Source organism: Anolis carolinensis, chromosome 4 (assembly GCF_035594765.1).
Source record: "Anolis carolinensis isolate JA03-04 chromosome 4, rAnoCar3.1.pri, whole genome shotgun sequence".
Taxonomy (NCBI): Eukaryota; Metazoa; Chordata; class Lepidosauria; order Squamata; family Dactyloidae; genus Anolis; species Anolis carolinensis.
The window spans coordinates 194347969-194371934 of NC_085844.1; the positions used below are offsets into that span (position 1 = coordinate 194347969).

The window sequence follows — 23966 nt, forward strand, 5'->3', positions numbered from 1 at the left end:
TTGGGAGCTAGAACTGAACACACTGTTTATGTGCTGTTTTTATATTGGTTTGTATGGGCATCTAATTGTTGCCACTGTTGTAAGCCGCCCTGAGTCCCTTCGGGTGAGAAGGGCGGGATATAAATGCGAGAAATAAATAAATAAACACATGCAATACAAGAGTGATCTGGAACATACTAACAGATCTACCCAATAATGGCTACAGAAGAAGATGTGTGTTTTAAAAATGGCTCAATCCAGCAGTTATTAACCTGTGGTCTGTGGATTCCTGGGGCACAATGTCCTCAATATCAATCTGCAAAGGCTTGAAGAAATGTTATAGGGTGTTTACAGTTAAAATAGAAAGAAAGAATGAAAGAATAAAGTAAGAAAGACAGACAGATACCAGGATTTTTTTTTGCAAGTGATATATTTATTAAAAGAAGCGGATTGATAGCATCTTAGCCAGTATCAAGGAACAATTATTAGAAATAATTTGTATGTCCTTCTATTTTGTTCTGCAACTGAATGAAAGCACAGACATAACATACGAAGCAACCTTATGTGTCCATGAGACAAATATTTTTGAAGACTTACTCATCATCTCATTGGTATGCACTACAGCTGAAGAAATATGTATGAGTTTATAACATCTCATGATATTGATTGGGGTGGATTCGAAGTCGCATAGAGGTGGCACAAGCAATATCTGGAAAGCATAATGGGCTTGTAGCACAAAGTAATGAAATCGTACTGTTGATGACTTGGTACAATTGCTTCATATATAGGGAAGCTCTAGTTCAAAGGCAGTACCAGAAAAACTAAAACAGACTTTTAATAAATCTGTCAAAGTTATTAAAGACATTTTGAGCAGCTTTGAAAATATGAACACCATCAACGTTGGGTACCCTGTGGTTTTACTATCACAAGATAAAGTTTTGTCTCACCTCTCAATCTCAATTAAGATATGAGATCAAATTATTTCTCATGGAGCTGCAATTTCACCTTGGCAATCTTTTTGGGAGTTTTCCTGGTTAATAAAATTAGCATTATCTGTCAGATATTTTCAGCCATTTAAATATAAATCAAGGAGAAAAAGTTACAATTTCTAAGATTGAAGGCAAGATAGAAGCAGCGATGAATAAGTTGGAATTGTGGCATGACTGCCTATCAAACCAAAACTATAAGATATTTCCAAATCTCACACATTTTATTAGTTCCATTGACAAAGAAGTGTTTGAAGAGAACACATAATTTTTATACAACATTTGAAAGATTAGCAGCAGAGTTTCTGTGAATATTTTCCTGTTCCTGATGCAGGCGAAAACTGAACTAGTGGTCCACAGAATCATAGGGTTGGAAGAGACCTCGTGGGCCATCCAGTCCAACCTTCTGCCAAGAAGCAGGAAAATCTCATTTAAAGCACCCCCGACAGATGGCCATCAAGCCTCGGTTTAAAAACCCTCCAAAGAAGGAGCCTTCACCGTTTTCAGTTAAAGTATGCTAACTAAAGGGGCTCACAGCAGTAGAGTAAGGGAAGCTTATAGAAATATCCATGGATGGTGTTTTGAAATGACAATTCACGGAACTCTCAATTCCAATTTTCGGGGTTCACTTGCAAGAAGGTTTTCTAGAATTATCAAAGAACCATGAAAGCATTAATGCCTTTCTTAAAAATATACTTCTGTGAAAAATCATTCTCTACTCTTGTTTATCTTTAAAAAGGTGTAGAAACTGTATGAAAAATGCAAGCAGAATACAAGTTTCAGCTATTAAACCTGATATAGCAAGGCTTGTGAAAGAAACACAGGCCAGCTTTCTCAGCAAGTGCTTACTTGCATTCTTTGCTGCTCAAAGGAGTTTCACTAAATACTAAATCTAGAGATTCACATACCTTTTTCATATGTGGATATTGACTGTTCGGTCACCTGTAGATGTAAAAAGCTGGCATCATGTCTGTATGTCGTTTGTTTAGTCACCTTATCTGTTGTTCTTTATCGAATTATGGATTTAGATTAAGATCAACATTTGGGTTGGAAGTCATAAGGTGTTTACAAACGTACAGCTGCATTATATATATATTTTTAGAGAAATTCTACTTACTTCATGTAATACTGCACACTGCATATATTCCAGATTACTATTAGTTCAGAAAATAATTGCAATCTTCTGATATATGGTCCATGTTGTTAAAAAAATTGCAAGTAAAATGGTGACATGGGGAGATTAGTTATTTGCTTTGCTAGGCCACTGGGAAATCATATGGGCATCATTTCTTGTTCTGTCTTGTAAGACATATATGTGTTTTCTTGTATACTACAGCTGTTGGGAATATGTGGAGATACCTAGTTCTTAACAGTATTTTCATATTAATCAAATGAAGTATTAACTGATTTACATGAGATGGAATTGTAAAGCCATTTTGTTTTTGATTTTGATGCTATTTTAATTATAATGTGTGAGAGAATTAGACAAAACTCAGCTATGGCCGCTCAGCAGTTAATAACCATATTTATGATTTTAAAAATTTCTTCATATTTAGGTAGTGCACAGGATCTAAAAACAGTATTATTTTCAGTATTATGTAGCCCTTGCACACAAAATTAAAATTTAATAGGAGCTTATAAAATTGTGAAATCTTATGCTTTCATCACATCTATATTTCTGAAACATCAGTATTCAGGTACTTCTGATACAAAAATTTGAATATAAACGTGTTAATTAGTTAAGACCAATTACAGTTTTCTCTGTTAATACAATTTAATAATGGCTGCAGCTATTCCCCTTGTCTTCATAATCCTCTCCCCATTCAGTCAGTTTTCATGTGTCCGCAAAATATAACTGTGGCTGGGCAGAATTTATGCTACAGGCTACAAAATATAGGACAGAGCCCCCTCTTTCGACTTCTGTCCCTGGTGATGACTGCTGTATTTCATGATAAATTATTCTTGTATAATGTTCTGTCAAAAGGCTCCATGATTCTTGTTACCTTCCACTTAATTACTGAATCCTACCAGTCCTGAATGATATGCTCTTTTTCTTTTATTCTTTGTGCGTTTCTGTGCATGCTCTTAATGTTGCATTACCTCATCTAGGTTCACCTTTGCTTTAAATCTCTTTCTCCCTAGCAGCTGCTTGGCTTGGACTGTTGCTTTTCATCACCAGACAGTTATATTTTCTCCAGTTTTCAATTGTTTGTGCATATGTGTTGCTGTTTACATTAATACCCTTTGTACCATGCTTTTAAAAATGCATCCATGAATATAAGTCCAGCTTTTGTCTCTGTCATATTTTCTTATAGCTATACCATTTTTACAGCTTGTCCCCTTAAAAAAAAAAAACAGACTCCCCCCCCCCCCCCCAAATTCTATAACCTTGAAACTTATGGTATAATAATTTTTGCTGAAATCAATATTTCTGTAAATACAAGCTGTTGCTCACAACAAGCTACTAGCTATGTTCATTGTTCATATATGTAGATGCTTCCATGTTTGCAGAGTTATGTGAATAGGATTTAAAAGATGGCTTATATTCATGTCCAGGGTCATGACTGAGCCTATTGGATTTTAAAAGTTCTGGCTGCTAACTTCATACTACTGTATTATGAAGTGTAGCTGAATCCTCTGAGTTTAAAAAAGTAGAGTGTGGGGAGGGGGCTGCTGTCTGAGACATGTAATGTCTCTTTTTTATAATGGAACTAGTTTCTCAGTACTTTGGATCCCAGCAGCATTAAAAAATGTATAGTTAATTAAGAATGAGCAAGTCTATATTGTTATAAAAACAAAAACAAGGTAAATAAATCCATTGCGTTGTTTATTGAAATATTATTGGTGATTGCAGACATTAAATGAATATAAAAAATTAAGATGACATGCTTTCGACAGCAGTATTCATGGAGTAGATATTAAGTCGAGCTATATTTACCAGTGAAGACCAAATGAAATGCTCTGGAAATGAAATGTCAAATATTTTGTCTATAATCAAATTAGAGTGCATTTAAGAGTGTAGAAATGATTAGAATATGGTGGTGCAATGCACTTGGAAGGTAATTTTTATCATGTAATAGTGCATACACAGTAGGGAGGGATTTTAACAGTTTAATTTTATATACTGTATTTATAATTGCTATAAGCAGTACTTGTGTATATTTTCAAGAAGTAGTAATTGTTTCATTCAGACCAACTTTTAATGGCTTTTGTACTTGTGTAATCTCAGAATAACGACAATGAGACGGCACTGCACTGTGCAGCTCAGTATGGACATACAGAGGTGGTGAAAGTTCTCCTGGAGGAGTTGACTGACCCTACAATGCGCAATAACAAGTTTGAGACTCCTCTTGATTTGGCTGCACTCTACGGCAGATTGGAAGTGGTGAAGATGCTGCTGAATGCTCATCCCAATCTATTAAGCTGCAATACTAAGAAACATACACCCTTACATCTAGCGGCTAGAAATGGTCATAAAGCTGTAGTTCATGTTCTTCTGGATGCAGGCATGGATAATAATTATCAGGTATTTTATAAAAGATATTCTATGTATTTTAAAGCAATATTAATTTTCTTAGGTAACGGATATTGGACCAGATGTTAAGTTTGATGGCAGTAGGACTATCCTGAAGGTTGATAATTAGGGGATTTGTGATACTTAGACCCACAATGAAGTTTGATAGCTGTGTTGAGTGTTAGTACCAGGTTTTGGGAAACACTTGTTCTGCCAGCTCCCTCCCGGAGTGCACAATAAATTTAAGAATGAGCCAGGGGGATTTAATACTTCTAATGTTTAATATTATTTTAATGGTTATTTTTTAAAGATTTTAAATCATATATATTATATTGTTTTAGTGTTAGACACTCTTTTTAGAGAGATAAAGCATAATAGAAATAATAGAAATAATATTTATAATAATAATAATAATAATAATAATAATAATAATAATAATATGAAGAGGCATTAACAGCAAGGAAAAACAAGAAGCCCAAGAGGCTGTAGTGATTGACAGTAAACCCCAACTTTCATGACACTGGTCCAAATGTCATCACCAGAGTTTGCATGAAAAATGCTTTCTCAAACCACTTGCACAATGTCTGCTGTCTCTTTACAAATCCACATACACATTTCACTAAATAGACTGGTATATGGTCTTTCACGTGTATGTTTCTGCAGCAAATATGCAAACATGTTGAATATTTTCAAATCAACTCAATTTTCTGTAAGTCCTGTCATTAGGAGAAATACACACGCTTTTTTAAAGATTAGAAGTCTAGTTTATTCTGTTTACATTGTGCATTGCATTTTTGCATTTTTTGCATTTGCAATTACATTTTTATGTAATTACATTTTAACTGTGTTGTCGAGCTTGGCCTCATGTAAGCTGCCCTGAGTCCCTTTGGGGAGATGGAGGCAGGGTACAAAAATACAGTTGTTTTGTTGTTGTTGTTGTTGTTGTTAATATCATTTAAAGTGATTACTCCTTAGCTTAAAATACTAGCTTCTAGTTTCCGGTTTTAAAGAAAGCTTGGAGAATTTTACAGTTTATGGATGAAGTAGCAGGTCTCTTTGTGACATGAGTCTGAATGAATGTGTAAAAATGTATTATCTGAATTCTCAATTTGGTCTTATTCTATTTTTGATTTACAGACAGAAAAAGGCAGTGCTTTGCACGAAGCAGCTTTGTTTGGCAAAACAGATGTGGTCCAGATATTGTTAGCGGCAGGTGAGAATCCTTCTGAATATTCTAGGCATATTGTTCTCTGTTGCTAATTTTCAGTTGCCCAAGCATAGTTCTTAAGAACGTTCAGCATAAATACTGATTCAATATCTATATCTAAAATGTTGGAATAAGCAATGTTTTGAGGGTTTTTTCTGGCTCTTACCAGTTTTTTTTTAACCTGCACTACATGCCCTGCTTCATGATAGTGTAACAAACATAACAATTTTAATAAAATTAAACAGAATTTATGAGACTTTTATTCTTGTTTTATTCTAGGCAATATAAATCAAAATTGATAAGGGTTTCAGTATAACAAATGTAACCATGTTAATAAAAGCTAAACATAATTCAATAGAACAGTATGCATGTTTAAACCAAAGCAAAATAAAAACATTCAAACAGAAAGATCTTGTGTTTCTAAAAGAAATTTCAACTTTGGTGCTTGTATAAGGAAAGGGGGGGGGGGGTTTATAATTTTGGACTGACCTACACAGCATGCATTTTGCATATGCTTGCCTGAATATTGGTCATTTGAAGAATGATTAAGTCAGTGTTTTGAGCAGATTCAAAAATCAAATGAAGAAATAACAAAAATGTTATCATACTTTAAGCTTATTCCACAGTAATGCTGTTGAGCTTTAAGTGACACAAGACATTTCTTTTCCTTTCCTGGTGTGTCATAATCAGTGTTCCAAATCTCAACAGCAGACAAAAGTCTAGATGCTGCATGTTTTGTCGCACCCAAGCTGCTTTAAATGTCTTTAATGCTAACGTGTCTTAACTTTCTATCAGCTTGGGGGATGCTGGTTTGCCTTCCTGCTTGAGCAAAGAACCCAACAGAATCAATGGCCACACTATTGCTTTAGAGCAGCAGTTCTCAACCTGTGGGTCCCCAGATGTTTTGGCGTACAACTCCGAGAAGTCCCAGCCAGTTTACCAGCTGTTAGGATTTCTGGGAGTTGAAGGCCAAACATTTGGAGACCCACAGGTTGAGAACCACTGCTTTAGAGAAACGGTAACGATAGTCTTGGGACTATCTCCACCCAGGCACTATCTTAATTTCCCCACAACAAAGTCCATACTTAAAGTTTGAAGGTAACTGGTTGTTCTTGAAGTCACTGCTAGTGGCTAATTCTGTAGAGAAAAGACAGATGAAAATTTCCCTTCCTCACTTTCTCTGAGGCACCCAATGCCCAAGCTGATCAGGCCGGAGGCTGAGAGAGAAAGTCTCTCCTATTGAGGCCTGGCACCTTGCTGAAGGTGCTAGAAACTCCACAGGCTGCCACTGACCAGGGGATAGATCAGTATAGTCGAATTAGTTCTCAGAATAGTGGTGGTTATTGGCTTCAAATAGCTTGTCCAAGCCTGGATCTCGCTGGGACCAACAATAGACACGTCTTGCTTCCAAGATTCCCTGGTGGTAATAACTGTAATCGAAAATGGCCCCTCCCCCCCCCCCCCCCTCGGCAAAGGGGCAGGCAAACTTACTGATACAAATCAGGAAGGGTTTTCTTAAACTTCACCCTCATAAACTAACAAAAAAAGGCTACTCTCAAGCTATGGATGAGTCAGCCTAACAAAAGGAACTGGGACTTATACAGTTCCAGCACACTGCAGAATCATAAAATTCTTCTCCCCTCCATTAATAGTAGTTTGTTTTCACCATACTTGAGTGTTACCTTTGCTTCTAAATTCAACTAAAATTAAGGTATACCTTAATTGTTTAAGAAATTTTTATGGCACACTTCATTCAAATTATAAAAAGAAGCGGGAATGCACATGTAAGAAGGGGAATAGTGAACTGTACAAATAATGTTATGTTTTCTTCAGATTTTGACTTTTTTAGTGATAGATTTTGGATAAAGCCAAATTTCTGTATCAATATATTCATATCTCATTCTGTATGTATCTAAGGCATTGATGTGAATATCAAGGATAACAGAGGCTTGACTGCTTTGGAAATTGTGAGAGAGCTCCCATCACAGAAAAGCCAACAAATAGCAAGTCTCATTGAAGGTAAACAATATGTAATACAAAGGGATGGCATCTTAAATATTCGAAGTTGTAAAAATCCTTGTTAATTTTGAATAGAAACTAAGCTGTTGCACATATATATATTACAATATATATGGTACATTTTCAGTCATACATTCTCTAATGTGTTTGGTTGCTTGAGTGCTGTAGCATGAAAATGAATATGTAGTATGACACTTAAAAGTATAAACTGTTATTATGTTAGGTGCTTAAAAGATTCCTACCTTGATTCTTCATCTCCTTAATTTTTTAACTTATTTTCAGTTCAGTATGGTATAATATATATCTTTATATGTAATGTTGTAAGACGCCCCAAGTCCCTTTTGGAAGAGGGGGCGGGATACAAATAAGGATTATTATTATTATTATTATTATTATTATTATTATTATTATTATTGTATGACGCAGCAAACAAGATAGATATGCTGGATTTCGTTTCACAAAATCACAAGTCGAACACTTCCCAAGTGTCTAGGACTGTGTGATGTATTTTCGGATGATGTGCGCAGATCCCAGCAGGGTAGCCTTTTGCAGTTGGCAGATCGTAATTTTGTCAATGTCTGTTGTTTCCAAATGCCGGCTGAGATCTTTTGGCACAGCACCCAATGTGCCCATCACCACCGGGACCACCTGCACTGGTTTCTGCCAGAGTCTTTGAAGTTTAATCTTGAGGTCCTGATAGCGGCTGAGTTTTTCCTGTTGTTTTTCATCAATGCGACTGTCACCTGGCACATTGACGGAAAAAAAAATTATGATGATGATGATGATGATTATTATTATTATTTAATGTACCTTACAAAAATAGTTAGCTGTCAGGCAATATTATTTACACAACAGCAAAATAAGAGTTCTGCCTTAGGCAACTTTTTTGAAACATTTGAAGTTCAGAAAAAACATTCCTTAATGCTTGCTTAAATGAGTGAGTTGTAGAGAAGAGGCGTAAATCCATCAGGTTTGCATTCCCAAACTGAGGATTCACCATAGGGCAGCCATTATTAGCTAATGTCATTAGTGAGGGAAGAAGAATGTTCGAAGCATTTTCACTTGGACATTCTAAAAGCTTAGGGTTGCCTAGTGTCAACTAGTTATAATAGTCTGTTTAATACTCTTCATCCGATGCTGGCCTAGTGAAGAGAATTTGCAGAACTGGGGCTCCCCTCTCTTACTTTCCTTGGAACTATTCTGATCCCCTGTACAGGTGCTATATAGAACTTCACTAGTTACATAGATTAAATCAGCTATTATACAAAAGTCTGAAATAGGAAAGGGTGACTATTGACGAGCTGCTGGGGACAGCTTCTCTCTGCTTGTGGAATTACACTAGTTGGTTACAATCCATAATTTATTGGATCTAAGGGTTCACTAATCAGACCTTAACTCAGTGGTTCCCAAACGTATTTGGCCTACCGCTCCCTTTCCAGAAAAAATATTACTCAGCGCCCCCTGGAAATTATTTTTTTACAATTTTAATAGCAATTAAACAGAAAGATGTATGTATTAATGTTTCAACCTTTTTTGTAAAATATAGTAAATAAAGATGTAAATTAGAAACATTGAAGTATGAAATTATGAAACTATTTTTTGAACTCAGAATAGAAAGGTAATACAAAAAAGTTAATAAAACATTCAAATGCACCTGTGGCCATCCCCGCCCACCTGGATCACTGCAGCGCCCACCAGGGGGTGTTAGTGCCCACTTTGGGAATCACTGCCTTAACTCAACAAATTAAATAGCCACTTTAGCACTTTGTAAGATCTGTACCAAAAGACTGTTTGTTTTGCTTCTACACATTCTTGGTTCCAACCACTGATATGGCCTTCTTATTTATTCAGAGAGCACAACAGGGAAAAAAGCAAATAAAGTGGAAGAGAAGAGCACATCAGGATCATCTACTTCTACTGAAACCTTAGTTCAGTTATCCCAAGGTAAACATTTATTGGAAAAGAAAGAGCTTAATTTTGTTAAGTAATACAAGAACACATCGTAGGTGAGTCAAGGTCATAAAAGTTACAATATTATTGACCTTGTGGTAGTTTGTGGACAAACAAAATGCTTCCAGTTTTTCAGACTAAAAAATATTGCATATGTGGATGGCAGTTCCTATAAATCTATAACTATATATTTTGGAGAGCCAGCGTGCGGTAGTGGTTTGAGCATTGGACAGTGACTTTGAAAATTGCAGCTGCAATCCCTCCTCAGTCATGAAATCTAATGGGTGACCTTAGACAAGTCACACTAACTCAGCCTTGGAGAAAGGCAAAAACAAATCTGCTCTGAACAAATCTTGCCAAGATACGATCGGTCACTATAAATCAGAAATGAATTGAAGGCACACAATCAGAAAATACATTTTATTTTATTTTGATGTTCAATAACAGTATGACTTTGTTGCTAAATAGTTGATAGGAAGGAAGGAAGGAAGGAAGAAAACAAAATAAAATTGATACTTCCATCTTCAGATGTTTACAGGTTGAGTATCTCTTATCCAGCATTCCAAAATCCAAAATCAACAATATGATTGACTGAAATAATGATACACTTGCTTTTGGTTGATTTGGTGTAGGCAGACTTTGTTTCATGCACACAATTATATAAGGTCTATATGAAACATAAATGAATTTCGTATTTCGACTTCTCCTAGATATCTCATTATGCAAATATTCAAAGTAAAACAACAAAACCTGAAATCTTTCTGTCTCCAAGCATTTCAGATAAGGAATAATCAGCCTGTATTGCTTTGGGTGTTTTTGACTCCAGAACCATGAACGTTCATGTAAGTGAGCACCAGCAACTTCTGTTGGGCTCTTAGATTGAGACAACATAAGTCTAATATTTTTACATTTGTAACATTCCTTATAAGTAACTCATTTTGGGATGCTGCTCCAACTGCACAAGGAGAAGTGAAGTACTCCTATAGGATTTGTTAGAAATCCTTTCTCGTGTTTTTCAGGAGACAAATAGACTCAGACCACTGTTTGGCACAGCAACATTTATTCTGAAAACTAATTGTCTGCAGCGGTTAATGATTCCTAAACATTTGCTCTCTCTAGGAAATGTGGAAAAAGCAGTGACAGAACTGATCATAGATTTTGACGGAAAGCCAGAGGAGTGTCCATATGAAGTCTTGTACAATGCAACATCTTGCCATTCTTTGGACAGCCTGGCCAGTGGAAGATCTTCAGACAGAGACTCAGTGAACAGGGAAGCGGAGATGACCAATGTTAGAGTGAGGCCTGTATGTAGCCTGATATGTGTTGTCTTTTCCCTTTTTATGGAAATTAGTCTGGGATATATCACCAGGCCTGTGCACTCTCCAAAATTGCAGTAAGTTGATAGCCTAGCCCTACAGTTTGGAAATAATATTAAGTAATTGCAAGAGGCTTTGCTTACTGAGCAACTGGAATCTCGTCCCTGCTGCATGTGCTATGTGTGATGTTCTCTTACAGCTATTAAGCATTATAACTTCATGTGATGGCAAGCTGATTTTTGGTTAAAAAAACTATTCTGCACATGTATACTTGGCTATGGGAGGTATTAGCTATAATTAATATCTTCACAATAATACCTTGTCCTCACTCACAAGGAAAGAAGCTTGTTTAGCGCATGATCTTCATTTAACTGTATTTTTTATTCATCTTTATTCCATCAGTGAGCAGGTTTCTGTATTGCAAGCATCTTGAATGCAAGACTTATCTGCCAGAGTGTTAGTTTGTGATTTTAATTTGGCAACAAATCAAATTGGAACTTGTAGATGGAATCCAGCAGGGGGAGCTTTGAGGCTTATAGGATAATGCACTCGCCTCAGTAAGATCTCCAACAGAAGATCAGTCTTGCTTAAAAGAATCTGCTTTTGCTGTGTCTAATAATCTTTGTCGTGTCTGTTCTTTAAAAGAGATAACATTGCACTTTGAAAGCATGCTACCTTGGTTTCAATATCTCTGGCTGAATAGCTTCATAGAAAACATTTTAAATGTGTACATATAACACTGAAGTAGAGGAAAAGAAGCAACTTCAAAAGCTGATGAAAGAGCACTGCTAAATTCTAGTGCAGTTTCACAATAAGAGATACAACATACATTAGCTTTTAAGGCAATTCAATTCATATTACAAGCAGACTGAGAAGTTTGAAATCATGCTATGAGCTAGCGAAAAATATACTTTCTCTGTGTGGACAGACTGTTGTCTTGTCAGATGGGCCCACCTTAGTCGGTTTAATGCCTGAAGTGAAGATAAAAAGAAAGTTGAGAAATAGACAAACTAAAACAGAGATAGGGCAAAGGTGAAGGTAGGTCTGCAAGTGGGAACACTATACCTGAATCCTCGTGGTTAGACCAGTGAGCAAGCCTGATTTGAGGGCCTAGTAACACAGGCTAGGGAATAAATTATATATCTTGCTCTGCCCTGATAAAATCCTTTCTCTGTAGTTGACTGGTTCCCTTACAAGACTGATTCAGCCTAAAATTGTGCACATTACATTAAAATATGAAACTTGGCATATTTGGGCATTGACCAGTACAAAGTCTGAATATTTAGCCTAGTGAATAGTGCATTCCTACTGGTTGAAGCAGGAGATTGGCATATATATTGTTCTTTTTGACCATGAGTATGGACTAAAAATGCCACATGAGCAATTATGCTGAATGTAAGTTTTTAGTAAGGTGCAAAATCCTGGCATTCAGTATAACAAAGTATAACTGGGCTAGGAAGGCAACTGTAGATCTTCATGTCAACTCAAATAGATAATTCTTGACCAAACCCTGGAAAAATGATAAGAACTCATGCATACTATCAGCAGAAATTGAGACACAGTAGTGACATTATATACTACACAGTAGGTTTGTATATATACAGAGCAAATATTTTATTTTGGCTTAATATTAGTTCATGGAGGGAGATAAATTATATTTATTAAGAGTATGTTTCATTTTTAAACAAGATTTTCTGGCAAGCTCTGTGTTTGTGTGTATGAAGATATTAATAAGATCGCATATTTCATTATGAATATTAACATGTTTCATTTTGTATTTTCTGTTTTCTTTATATGGATTCAATTTCATTTTATTTAATTGGTTGAAGATACTATTAATCACCATCAAAATGTTACCTTCACATGGAGGGTATTCATTTATGACTGAAAAGTATAAAAATGAAAACTCACTTACACTAAGCTGGAGTAGATATCAACAGGAATCTATATCAGAACATGTTTAGAAATTATTTGATTACTGTATGTTCAAACCAAGTTGGATGCTTTTAATCCAAAGTGCAGAAGTGTTGGGGTTTTTTTTAATGTTTAACCACCATGTTAAGAAGTTCTTTTTCATTCAGTGTCAGAACTGAATATTCTGTTTTTCTTTTGCTGGAGTGGGTTTAAAATGGAATGTGTGTGTGTGTGTGTGTGTGAGCGCGCGTGCGCATATATCCTGCCTACCCTACAGTAGAGCACTACTCCTTGACTCACATATAAACATGTTTAATCTTTGAGTATATTCTATGCCAGTTGTCTGAAACTGACTATTGCAGTGAGTTAGATGGTGCAAGGAGCAACAGTAATGCCATAACAGAAATCTTAGTAATAAGATAGCCAATAGTGGGACTGTATATGTCAAATAGTACACTCCATTCCTATGACTTGAAAAATATCGTGAGAATTCAGCATTATCAAGTGATACCAGATAATATTAAGCTAGAACACACGTAAAAACATTACAGTGTTACCAGAAAATATTTGAAAGGAGGCCAAATGCCATTTTTTTCCAGGACATACCTCCCGTTAACATGGGTGTAGTGAATTCTTTTGCTTCTGCTTCCAGAAAGATTTGAAATTTTGAAGTAAATGTGATACAAGGCTGTGATTTATGGTTTTTCTCTCCCAGAGAGAACGCCCACCTCCTCCTGCTAAGCCTCCCCCTGATGAAGAGGAAGAACACACAGAAAAGAAGCAGAGTGCATCTTCAAAAGTAAGTGTATTGTTCCTCTCTTTAGTTTCAGTAGACTCAATGTGTTAAAATATTTTAATATCTTTAGAAAAGATCTGCATTGATATGAGTATGCAAATTATGTTGCCTACCAGCTTCCTGCTGGTTCATGGCATCATTCTTGGGATAGTTATAGTTCTCTTGTTATTTCTAAGTAATTTTTAAAAGAAAGGGTTCCTTTAGGCTATGTTACTCTAAACTCTCTCTAAAGATTACTCTAAAGCTATGCTAAGTTCACATATATTAGGAAACCTTAGTTTTTCCACCATGAGAAATAGTCATCCATGCACTGTCAGAAAAGCAGATTTAAAGTTTTTGTTTTCAGTGAACAACACTTTCCCATGATTTTTCAGGTTAGGAAACATGCTTGTTTAGAGCAGGAATAGGAAATTCCTGTCCTGTGGACTGCATGCTTGAGCTGGAAAGGCTCTCCTTATGTCCTCTGGGGGCAATAGGGATAGATTTGCCAGCCTTAGCCCTTTCCAGCATGTTTTAGGCTAAGGGAGGACTTGGTTTGTGATTGTGTCCCGATTGAGAAAAAGGCTGTTTTGGACCTTAAAGCAGGCCTCACAGGAAATAGTAAAATAGTTACCAAAATAGTAAAATTGCCCCAGCTGGGAAGTGATGGGACATAGGGAAAGTGTAGTTCTCCAGGTTTAGTAAATAGAGCTATTTCAAATCCACAGACTGAATGCTGTGATTAATGAAAACACATGAATATCACATTTAAAAATAAAAGTCCTGATTGCTCTAAGCTAAATTAAATTACCTATACTGTAGTTCTGTTAGTTTCAAAATAACATTACATTTAATAAATAACAATCAGAATTTGATCCTCCTTATGAGGAAAGGGCAAAGTTGAGCCAGAAGCTCATCACAATCCATTTTCATAACAAGAATTTCCTGAACAAATCCAATATAGATCATGCATTTATTTTAGTATTGGAAGTTCCTGAGCATGTTACAATTGATTATTTGAAGCTAGCATGCTAAAGCACGATACATGCTATTCCTTTCATCTCATTTGTTTCTACCTTGGTAGTTGAATCAAAGGAATTTGGAAATACTGTATCTCTCAGTTGGAGTGGTATGGTATGAAGGCAGTCACCTGGGAAAGAAGGATATAGAGAAATTGGCACATAGCATTTTTGAATGGAAAAGAAATCATGTTGAGAGACTTTCAAAGGCTGTAGTAAAGACAGAAATTGTAATATTTGGTTTGTGTAACATTGAAGGTATATTCTGTAACATTGTCAGTTGACACTGAAGGGTATATTTTGACTATTTTATCTGAAACATTAATTTCAAATCTGCCATTTCCACCATGACACTTCGTTTTTGGTCTGGTTAGGGCATGATCACCAAAAGAAAGAGTCGAGGAAGCACAGCTGATGAAGAAGAGGAGCATCCTTATGAGTTGCTCCTAACAGCGGAAACTAAGAAACATACTGTAGTAGATAAAAAAACAAAAGGTAAGCATTTACTGCAAGAATATGTTGATTTCTTGCATTGAACATTGAACTGTAATGTTTGGTTGTTCATGAAGTTAGGTTGTTACCTATCTCAGTAGCTTCATCATGTTGTATTTTCATATGATAGGTCATGGGAGTTGGATTAATTATGTTTCTATCTAATTACATGAGGTGGGAGTTCAAACCTGTCCGTTCTGTAGTATGCTTAGTATTTATCAGTTTTGGGAAAAATTTGAACTATTGAAAAGTTTTCTGGAAAAAAAATAATGCATATCTATTAGTTTATTTACTAAGTATATTGTTTATGTCAAATAAATGAAAGTAGCGTACCTGGATTTCAGTAAGGCCTTCGACAAAGTCCCCCACGACCTTCTGGCAAACAAACTAGTAAAATGTGGGCTAGACAAAACTACGGTTAGGTGGATCTGTAATTGGCTAAGCGAACGAACCCAAAGGGTGCTCACTAATGCGTCGTCTTCATCATGGAAAGAAGTGACAAGTGGAGTGCCGCAGGGCTCCGTCCTGGGCCCGGTTCTGTTCAACATCTTTATTAACGACTTAGACGAAGGGTTAGAAGGCACGATCATCAAGTTTGCAGACGACACAAAACTGGGAGGGATAGCTAACACTCCAGAAGACAGGAGCAGAATTCAAAACGATCTTGACAGACTAGAGAGATGGGCCAAAACTAACAAAATGAAGTTCAACAGGGACAAATGCAAGATACTTCACTTCGGCAGAAAAAATGGAAATCAAAGATACAGAATGGGGGACGCCTGGCTTGACAGCAGTGTGTGCGAAAAAGACCTTGGCGTCCTCGTGGACAACAAGTTAAACATGAGCCAACAATGTGATGCGGCTGCTAAAAAAGCCAATGGGATTCTGGCCTGCATCAATAGGGGAATAGCGTCTAGATCCAGGGAAGTTATGCCCCTCTATTCTGCCTTGGTCAGACCACACCTGGAATACTGTGTCCAATTTTGGGCACCACAGTTGAAGGGAGATGTTGACAAGCTGGAAAGCGTCCAGAGGTGGGCGACTAAAATGATTAAGGGTCTGGAGAACAAGCCCTATGAGGAGCGGCTTAAAGAGCTGGGCATGTTTAGCCTGCAGAAGAGAAGGCTGAGAGGAGACATGATAGCCATGTACAAATATGTGAAGGGAAGTCATAGGGAAGAGGGAGCAAGCTTGTTTTCTGCTGCCCTGCAGACTAGGACACGGAACAATGGCTTCAAACTACAGGAAAGGAGATTCCACCTGAACATCAGGAAGAATTTCCTCATTGTGAGAGCTGTTCGACAGTGGAACTCTCTCCCCGGGGCCGTGGTGGAGGCTCCTTCCTTGGAGGCTTTTAAGCAGAGGCTGGATGGCCATCTGTCGGGGGTGCTTTGAATGCGATTTCCTGCTTCTTAGCAGGGGGTTGGACTAGATGGCCCATGTGGTCTCTTCCAACTCTACTATTCTATGATTCTATGATTCTATGATATTGTAAATATTTGACCTAAAATACTTTATGACAATACTTTTCAAGACTGACTGAAGGTTACAATTATGTCTTCGTAGAAAATATCTAAATGCCCAGTAGCAGTAAAAAGGCAGTATGATGTAGTGGTTTGAACATTGATGTATGATTCTAGAGCAGTGGTTCTCAATTGTGGGTCCCCAGGTATTTTGGCCTACAACTCCCTGAAATCCCAGCCAGTTTACCTGCTGTTAGGATTTCTGAGAGTTGAAAGTCAAAATATCTGGGGATCCACAGGTTGAGAACTACTTTTCTAGAGGTAGGTTTCAAATCTCTGCTTTATCATGAAAACCTATTAGGTGACCTTGGACAAAGTCACACTCTCAACCTCAGAGGAAGGCAAAGACAAACTGCCTCTGAATAAATGTCACCAAGAATACTCTGATAGGTTTGTCTTAGCATTGCCATAAGTCAGAAATGACTTGAAAGCACGTACTAACAGCAGACATGGGCAAACCTCGACTCTCCAGCTAGCTTACCCACTGTTAGGAATTGTGGGAGATGAATTCCAAAACACCTGGAGGACTGAAGTTTGCCCATACCTGCTAACAGTGCCAACAATGACAACAGGGATTTGTGGAACTCTATCTTGTCTTATATAACCAGATGAAACAGGCTTTGCAAGACAGGCTGTGTTTAGCTGTTGATTAGAGGAGCTAATGCTTCCTTGCACTGCAGAACCAATAACATAAAATAAACAAACCCCTCCAGAGTGAGGTAATTCATTGAAAAATAACTATTTTTCCCTGTACCTATATACAAAGGCAATTTAAAATGAAATTGCAAAACTAGAAAATAGGCATTGCAATTAAAGTGTACATTCCAACCATCCAATTAATCTTTGAGGTGTCATAGTATTCTTAACTTCTTTGTATGTAATATCTAGGAAGTAGAGAATCCTACTTTAGATTTACCCAAAGTATTGTTAGCAAGGGAAACAGTTTCGATATGAGAAATTATTCCAGTTCAGTCAGAAACTCAAACTGCATGAATATCTGTATGGATATTCCCCAAGCCCTGATTCTGTAACTAACATATTTCTGTGTGAAGAGGCCTTGAACTATTTTGGGCAATACTACATATTTGACAAAAATTAGTCTCTTAGGACTTTACCTCTTGTCTGTTAGATAATTGGTCCATCTTCTTCTAATACTGTACACACTAATTAACTTATCTGGCTCTCCAAGGTTGCAGATAGACTTTTTCAAGCCTTGGAGATACTAGAGGATACCACTAATTCATATGGAAGCTTGTGCATTAATAGCAGGATTTCTATCTTTTCTTTGTGAGCCATGTTAGTTTTCTGCATCTCAGTTTGTAGTTCTATAAAAGCAGCATGTTGTAGACATTTGATTCTGGAAACCAAGGTGCAAATCCTTGCACAACTCCACTGAATGATCTTTGGTAATACAAACTCCTTCTGAACAAATGTGTAGTTTGTTTCCAAAAGGTTCCAAATTCAGAGAGAGAGAGAGTGAGAGAGGGGGGAGGGAATGGGAGAGGGAGAGAGTGTGTGTTAAAGATAGCAGCATGTTGTTGGCCAGGAGTGGAATATTAGGAACTGATCAAAACTACTAAAATGTATCAAATCATTTCAGTACAGGACTTGGAAGATGGCATTTTATAACAAACTAGCTTGGGAACCCGGCGATGCCCAGGTTATTTGATAAAGGCATTATTTGTCTTTGATTGTTAGGTATTCTCAGTTTGAAGTGGGTGAACTACTATTCACAGAATTGTGGGTCAATCCTCCCCAAACCCTGCTAGTATTCAGAGTTGGCCATTTTGGGTCTGTGTACCAAGTGTGGTCCAGATCTGTCGTTGATTGGTCATCGCCTGGCTGTAGTGCTCTCTGGATGGGGTGAACTGCTACAACTCCCAGATTCCAGGGGCAATTGTGCCAAAACATCTGTCAGTATCCACATCAGGCTATGTTGAGTCTGTGTGCCAAGTTTGATCCAGATCCATCGTTGGCTGGGTTCAGTGGTCTTTGGATGCAGGTGAACTACAACTCCCAAAATCAAGGCCCATTCCCACCCCCTCACCCCCGCAGTATGTCCAGTTGGTCATGAGGCTTCTCTGTGCAAAGTTTGGCTCCGGTCCATTGTTGGTGGGGGTCAGTGTTTCTCTGGATGCAGGTGAACTATAACTCCCTTTCCCCCAAACTTGTCTAATATGTTCTTTTGATTATGGGGGCTCTGTGTCCCAAGTTTGGTCCTGGTTCATCATCGGAGGGGTTCGGAGTGCTCATTCATTTCAGGTGAACTATAAATCCCAATACCTACTACTCCCAAATGTCCAGGCCAATTCCCCTCAAAACAGACCAGTATTCAAATCTGGGCATATTGGGTATGCATGGCAAGTTTGGCCCAGACCCATCATTGTTTGGGTTCATAGCATTCTGAGTGTAGGTGAACTACAACTCCTCTACATTCCCCAGTAGGAGTCACAGTGCTCTGACTTGATGCAGGGTGAACTACAACTTCCACCATGTGGAGTCAATTCCTCAAACTCCTCCAGGAAGTGTAGTTCTGCTCTGTTTGTTCTACAGACAGATTTGAAAGGGAAGGGCGGTAGGCATAGGGTCATGCAAATTTCACATCAATGGAGAACCCTGGGATGCCTGCCTGTGGTGGAGGACAATGCAAAATCCAGGATGAAATGGTCCCCAAACAAAAGCATTCCTTGGATGGTGGGCCGTAGTGTTTGGGAAGGACATTGGCAAGGTTTAGGCTACATGTTCATGGAGCTCGCTGTAACCGCAATGTCAGTGGAAAATAGTGACTTGGTGGTTCCTCAGCACTGGGAACTGTAGCCTGTTTGTGGAGGCTGGAGGCTGTCTGTGAACAGACACCCGTGCCATATGCACACATATGGGTTTTCACTTTTATTATGGACGAGCTTGGGGACCTGGCGGTGCCCGGGTTATTTGAGAAAGGCATTGTTTTCCTGTGTTCCAAGTTTAGTCTAGGTCCAGGGTCAGCGGGGTTCAGTGGGTGCAGGTGAACTACAACACATGGAAGTCCATCATCCATTGTCCATCCCACTCCAAACAGCGCCAGGATGTATAGTAGGTCATGGGGACTGTATGTGTCACGCCTGTTACCTGTTGGTGGTAGTTTTTTGCCTTTGTAGTCAATGTTTTCAATATATCGTGATATTTTGGTGCTAAATTCATAAATACAGTAATTACTACATAGCATTACAGCCAAATTTGTTGTCTAACATGATGTTTTGGTGCTTCATTTGTAAAATCATAACCTAATTTGTTTAATAGGCTTTTCCTTAATGCCTCCTTATTATCCAACATATTCGCTTATCCAACATTCTGCCCGGCCCGTTTATGTTGGATAAGTGAAACTCTACTGTACCACCAACGTAGGGAAAAAAACTCAGGGGGTGGGTAAGGTGGGGGGGAGTAAAAGTTTTCATAAAGAGACCCAAAACCATCCTTAAAAGGAAAGATTAAAAAGATAGTCATCATTGAAGTGACCATTCATTGGAGGTGAACTATAAATCTTACTACCTACTACTCCCCAACTTCCAGACCAATTCCCCTCCAAACACACCAGTAGTCAAATCTGGGCATATTTGGTCTGCATGGCAAGTTTGGCCCAGATCCATCATTGTTTGGGTTCATAGCATTCTGGGTGTAGGTGAAGTACAACTCCTCTAAATCCCCCAGTAGGAGTCACAGTGCTCTGACTTGATGTAGAGTGAACTACAAATTCCACCATGTGCAGTTAATCTCCAAACTCCTCCAGTAAGTTTAGTTGCAGCTCAATTCTTCTCTGTTGGTTATGCAGAGAGATTTGAAAGGGAAGGGCAGTGGGCAGGGCCATGCTAATTCCACAGGAATGGAGAACCCTGGGATGCCTGCCTGTGGTGGAAGAAAAAGTAAAATCTAGGATGAAATGGTCCCCAAATGAAAGCATTCCTTGGGTGTCATAGACAGAACGCCACCAAATAGAGTACAACACAGTTTATTAAAGTTACAGAACACAAAAATGCCCGTAGAAAACAAAGGACTAGGCAAACACTTGTCTTCAGTGTGAAAAGTAACAGAAACAGCTCCGTTTGAACTAAAACGGTTCGAAGGAATAAACCGGATTAAACAGGAGTTTAATCCGGATTAACTCAAAAGTGCTTACTTCAGCCTGGCAGTTTAAACAAACAAAAGTTGGTAAACAAAGGTCAAAATGAACATCAAAAGCTGGCAGCAGATTCCTCTCTGCTACCAAAAAGCTACAGATGAGTAACTCAGGCTGTTACTCCTCCGTGCAACGAGCGAAATCCGGGTCCAGGCACATCAATCAGGATCACGGCGGTCAGCAGGGTCCCAGTCCGGTCCGAGGTCGAAAGCCAAGTGCGGGCGTCTAAAGTTCCACGAGTTCCACCGATAGCCACAGAAGGGATAGTCCAAGGTCGTAGTCAGTCAGTCAGTCCAGCGTCAATCCAGAGTAGGTAATTAATGTCCGTCAAAAAGACGACGGAGGTCCAAGCTATCAAGATTAAACACAAGTTGCACAGAAAAACCCCACACAGTTCCTCCCGCCGTCTATGCCCAGTGTCCTTGGTAACTTACGTATCCAGCAACGAATCACACCCGTCTTCAGGAAGTTCCCCAACAAGAGCCCAAGCGTTCGTCCAGATTACCTTGCCCAACGCAATTAGCCATTGATCCTAAACCCCATTTTATCCCAGTTCATAACTCCTCATCGCTGTCAGCTGCTATCCTAATTTCAGGTGCCTCATCATCATCATCCTCATCAGAGCTAAAACACCTTTGACTACGCCCCACAGCATCCCCAGCTGCGGATCCCGCTCCATCCCTCCAGCCCGTCCATGGGTCTGATCCTGCAACCCGCCAATCGCCTCCCATGCTATCAGTGCCGGTGACACCCAAATCCTCCCTCACACGAGTCCACTCCATGTCATCCTCCTCTGAGCTAACCATCTATTCCTCCATTCCCTCGGTAAAACCCTCAAATGAGTCTTCATCTGTTGGTTCTGCAAATAAGTCCCGGAGCCGTTTCCTTTCACGCTCCTCAAAAGAGTCTGACTCTCGAGGAGTCTTACGACCCCGTCTCCCAGTACCGGAGCCAGAAGGCTCAACCATAACATTGGGTGGTGGGCCGTAGTACAGGATTTGGTACTTTTGGGCATGAAATACTGATTGGGTTTGGTACCTTATATATATATAAGGTACCAAACCCAATCAGTATTTCATGCCCAAAAGTACCAAATCCTGTTTGAGTTTCATTGGTGGAATTTCATGGCCAGTTGATTATGTCTCAAAGTGTTTTAGTACCTCAGAGTGATTTCAGTTACTCATATGTTTATGTAATGGCTGCCATGATTTAGGAATGTGTACGTTTAATACCCATTTATGTTTCTAAAACTGGTTTTTCTAATTGATTGTGTATATAGTCTAGATACTTATATGGAACAAGCTGTTTCTACTGATAAACTTTGGAAGATAAATAGGTCACTGGGGTCAAGAAAACAAAATAAATGAAAGTAAGAAAAGTACAAGAAACATGCTTCCAAGAAACCAAAGACAATAATAATAATAATCATCATCATCATCACCATCATTATCATAATCATATAATGAATTTATTACCTGCCTCTCCCAGCAGCTAGAGGTGGGATGCAACATCATTAAAACAAGAGATAAAATACTATTAAAAACGTACAACAAGATACACAGAATTAAAATACAAGGTAAAATCCACTGATAAAATGCAGATTAAAATTCACAGCCTAAAATTAATCAGGTAGGCCTGCTGGAAGAGATGGGCCTTGAATTGTGTCTTATATTCCAACAACTGATTTAATTGTCAAATCCCTTCTGGCAGGTCATTCATGAAAAGGTCCTCTGGGCAATGGTCACCAGTCGAGTTTTGGCAGGCAGTAGTAGATGCCCCCCAGAGGACCTCTGTTCAGGGCAGACTGTATGGGAGAAGGCAAACCTGTAGGTAAATTGGACTATAGATAGACTGTAATCATGATACGGACATCTGTGTAGTTTTCAAGCTGACTAAATGGGTGAAATGGCAAGAATTCAGCACCAACCACAAAAAGTTCAACATTAGTGAGGCTAAAAGACTGACTATTCAGGCAAAGACAGGTTTGGTTGGACTTCATGCTGCTTATCATATGGAATCTGACTGTCAACACAAGATGAGGCAAGAATTGAAGTATTGTCTTGTAATAGGAAGCATGAAGTATGAGTATTTTAAATTGTAGATTAATGCCAAAAGGTACCAAATCCAATTGTGTTTCTTGAATAATTCCATAATTAAGGGTGAAATATCTTTGTGACATATGTAAATAAGATGTTTGGCATAGAAAGAATATATGAACAACGAATAACTGAGGTCACATTGACTGCATATCCTCAGCATGTTTTTTTCAGTTCCTGTAAAATTTGTTCAGATAAATTTACTTCCTTTTTCAAACAAATTCTACAAATCTTGAAAAGAAAACCCCGTGATAGGTTTCCCTTAGGGGCACCGTATGTCAGAAACGAAGCAAATGAAAACAAGTGTCTCATAATACGTTATGTGACGACTTGTGTCCTCAAAACTGTCAGTTTACTTCACATTTGACATGTGATGAGTGGCTATACAAATCCTACTTTGTTTCCTCCCATACTGAACTTGCCACACTTCTTTAGACAATAAACTGCTGACCATGGGATGCAGGAGAAGTTGAACCACTTTGCTGTGGAGGGGCCAAAGATGTCAGTCATGTTACTTGGAGATTTAGAAAAAGTATTGAACTGGATATAAGAAAATGACACATTCATGATGGTATTAAATCCTAATTGATTAGGACAGAGTTTTGTAGTGTAAATGTCAAATATTTTTATATCTTAGGTGAATCATCATCAGGTGTTGCTGCTGGTGTCCAGCCACAGGTAGGGTAACTGGATCTTTAACAAGCACTTAAGTTCAATAGAGTAGAAATAAATATTTGGGTTTGGCGGGGGAGGGGGAGCAGATGAATCTACTTGAGATATGCATTATACTTACAATTATGCAGGAGTTTGAAGAATGGGATTAAATGGTAAAGGTTCTCACTGTACATGCTGGAAATGTAATTCGAACAATGCCTGTCACGGCTGTGTGGGCTGTTAGCCTGACAGAAAAAACAGGTTATATAATTGGAAATTGTTTTAAGTTTAACTTTAATACACTGTTTGAAGAAAGGTTAAGAAAAACATTATCCATTAATTGTAGTCGAGGTTAAAAATACACTACAT

At 38.2% G+C, this 23966-nt stretch overlaps 1 protein-coding gene across 8 annotated transcripts in view; it reads left to right on the plus strand.

The window, feature by feature from the left end:
* anks1a (ankyrin repeat and sterile alpha motif domain containing 1A) overlaps positions 1-23966 on the plus strand; it is a 194532-nt gene that overhangs the window by 59585 nt on the left and 110981 nt on the right. For 7 of the 8 annotated variants that reach the window (XM_062979682.1, XM_008109723.3, XM_062979680.1 and 4 more), the window contains 8 exons: positions 4195-4491; positions 5617-5692; positions 7604-7705; positions 9557-9649; positions 10775-10959; positions 13601-13684; positions 15054-15174; positions 23581-23621. In XM_062979682.1, the coding sequence (XP_062835752.1) occupies positions 4195-4491; positions 5617-5692; positions 7604-7705; positions 9557-9649; positions 10775-10959; positions 13601-13684; positions 15054-15174; positions 23581-23621 (999 nt within the window). The remainder of the gene's footprint in view (positions 1-4194; positions 4492-5616; positions 5693-7603; positions 7706-9556; positions 9650-10774; positions 10960-13600; positions 13685-15053; positions 15175-23580; positions 23622-23966) is intronic. The other variant, XM_008109729.3, reaches the window with a different exon arrangement.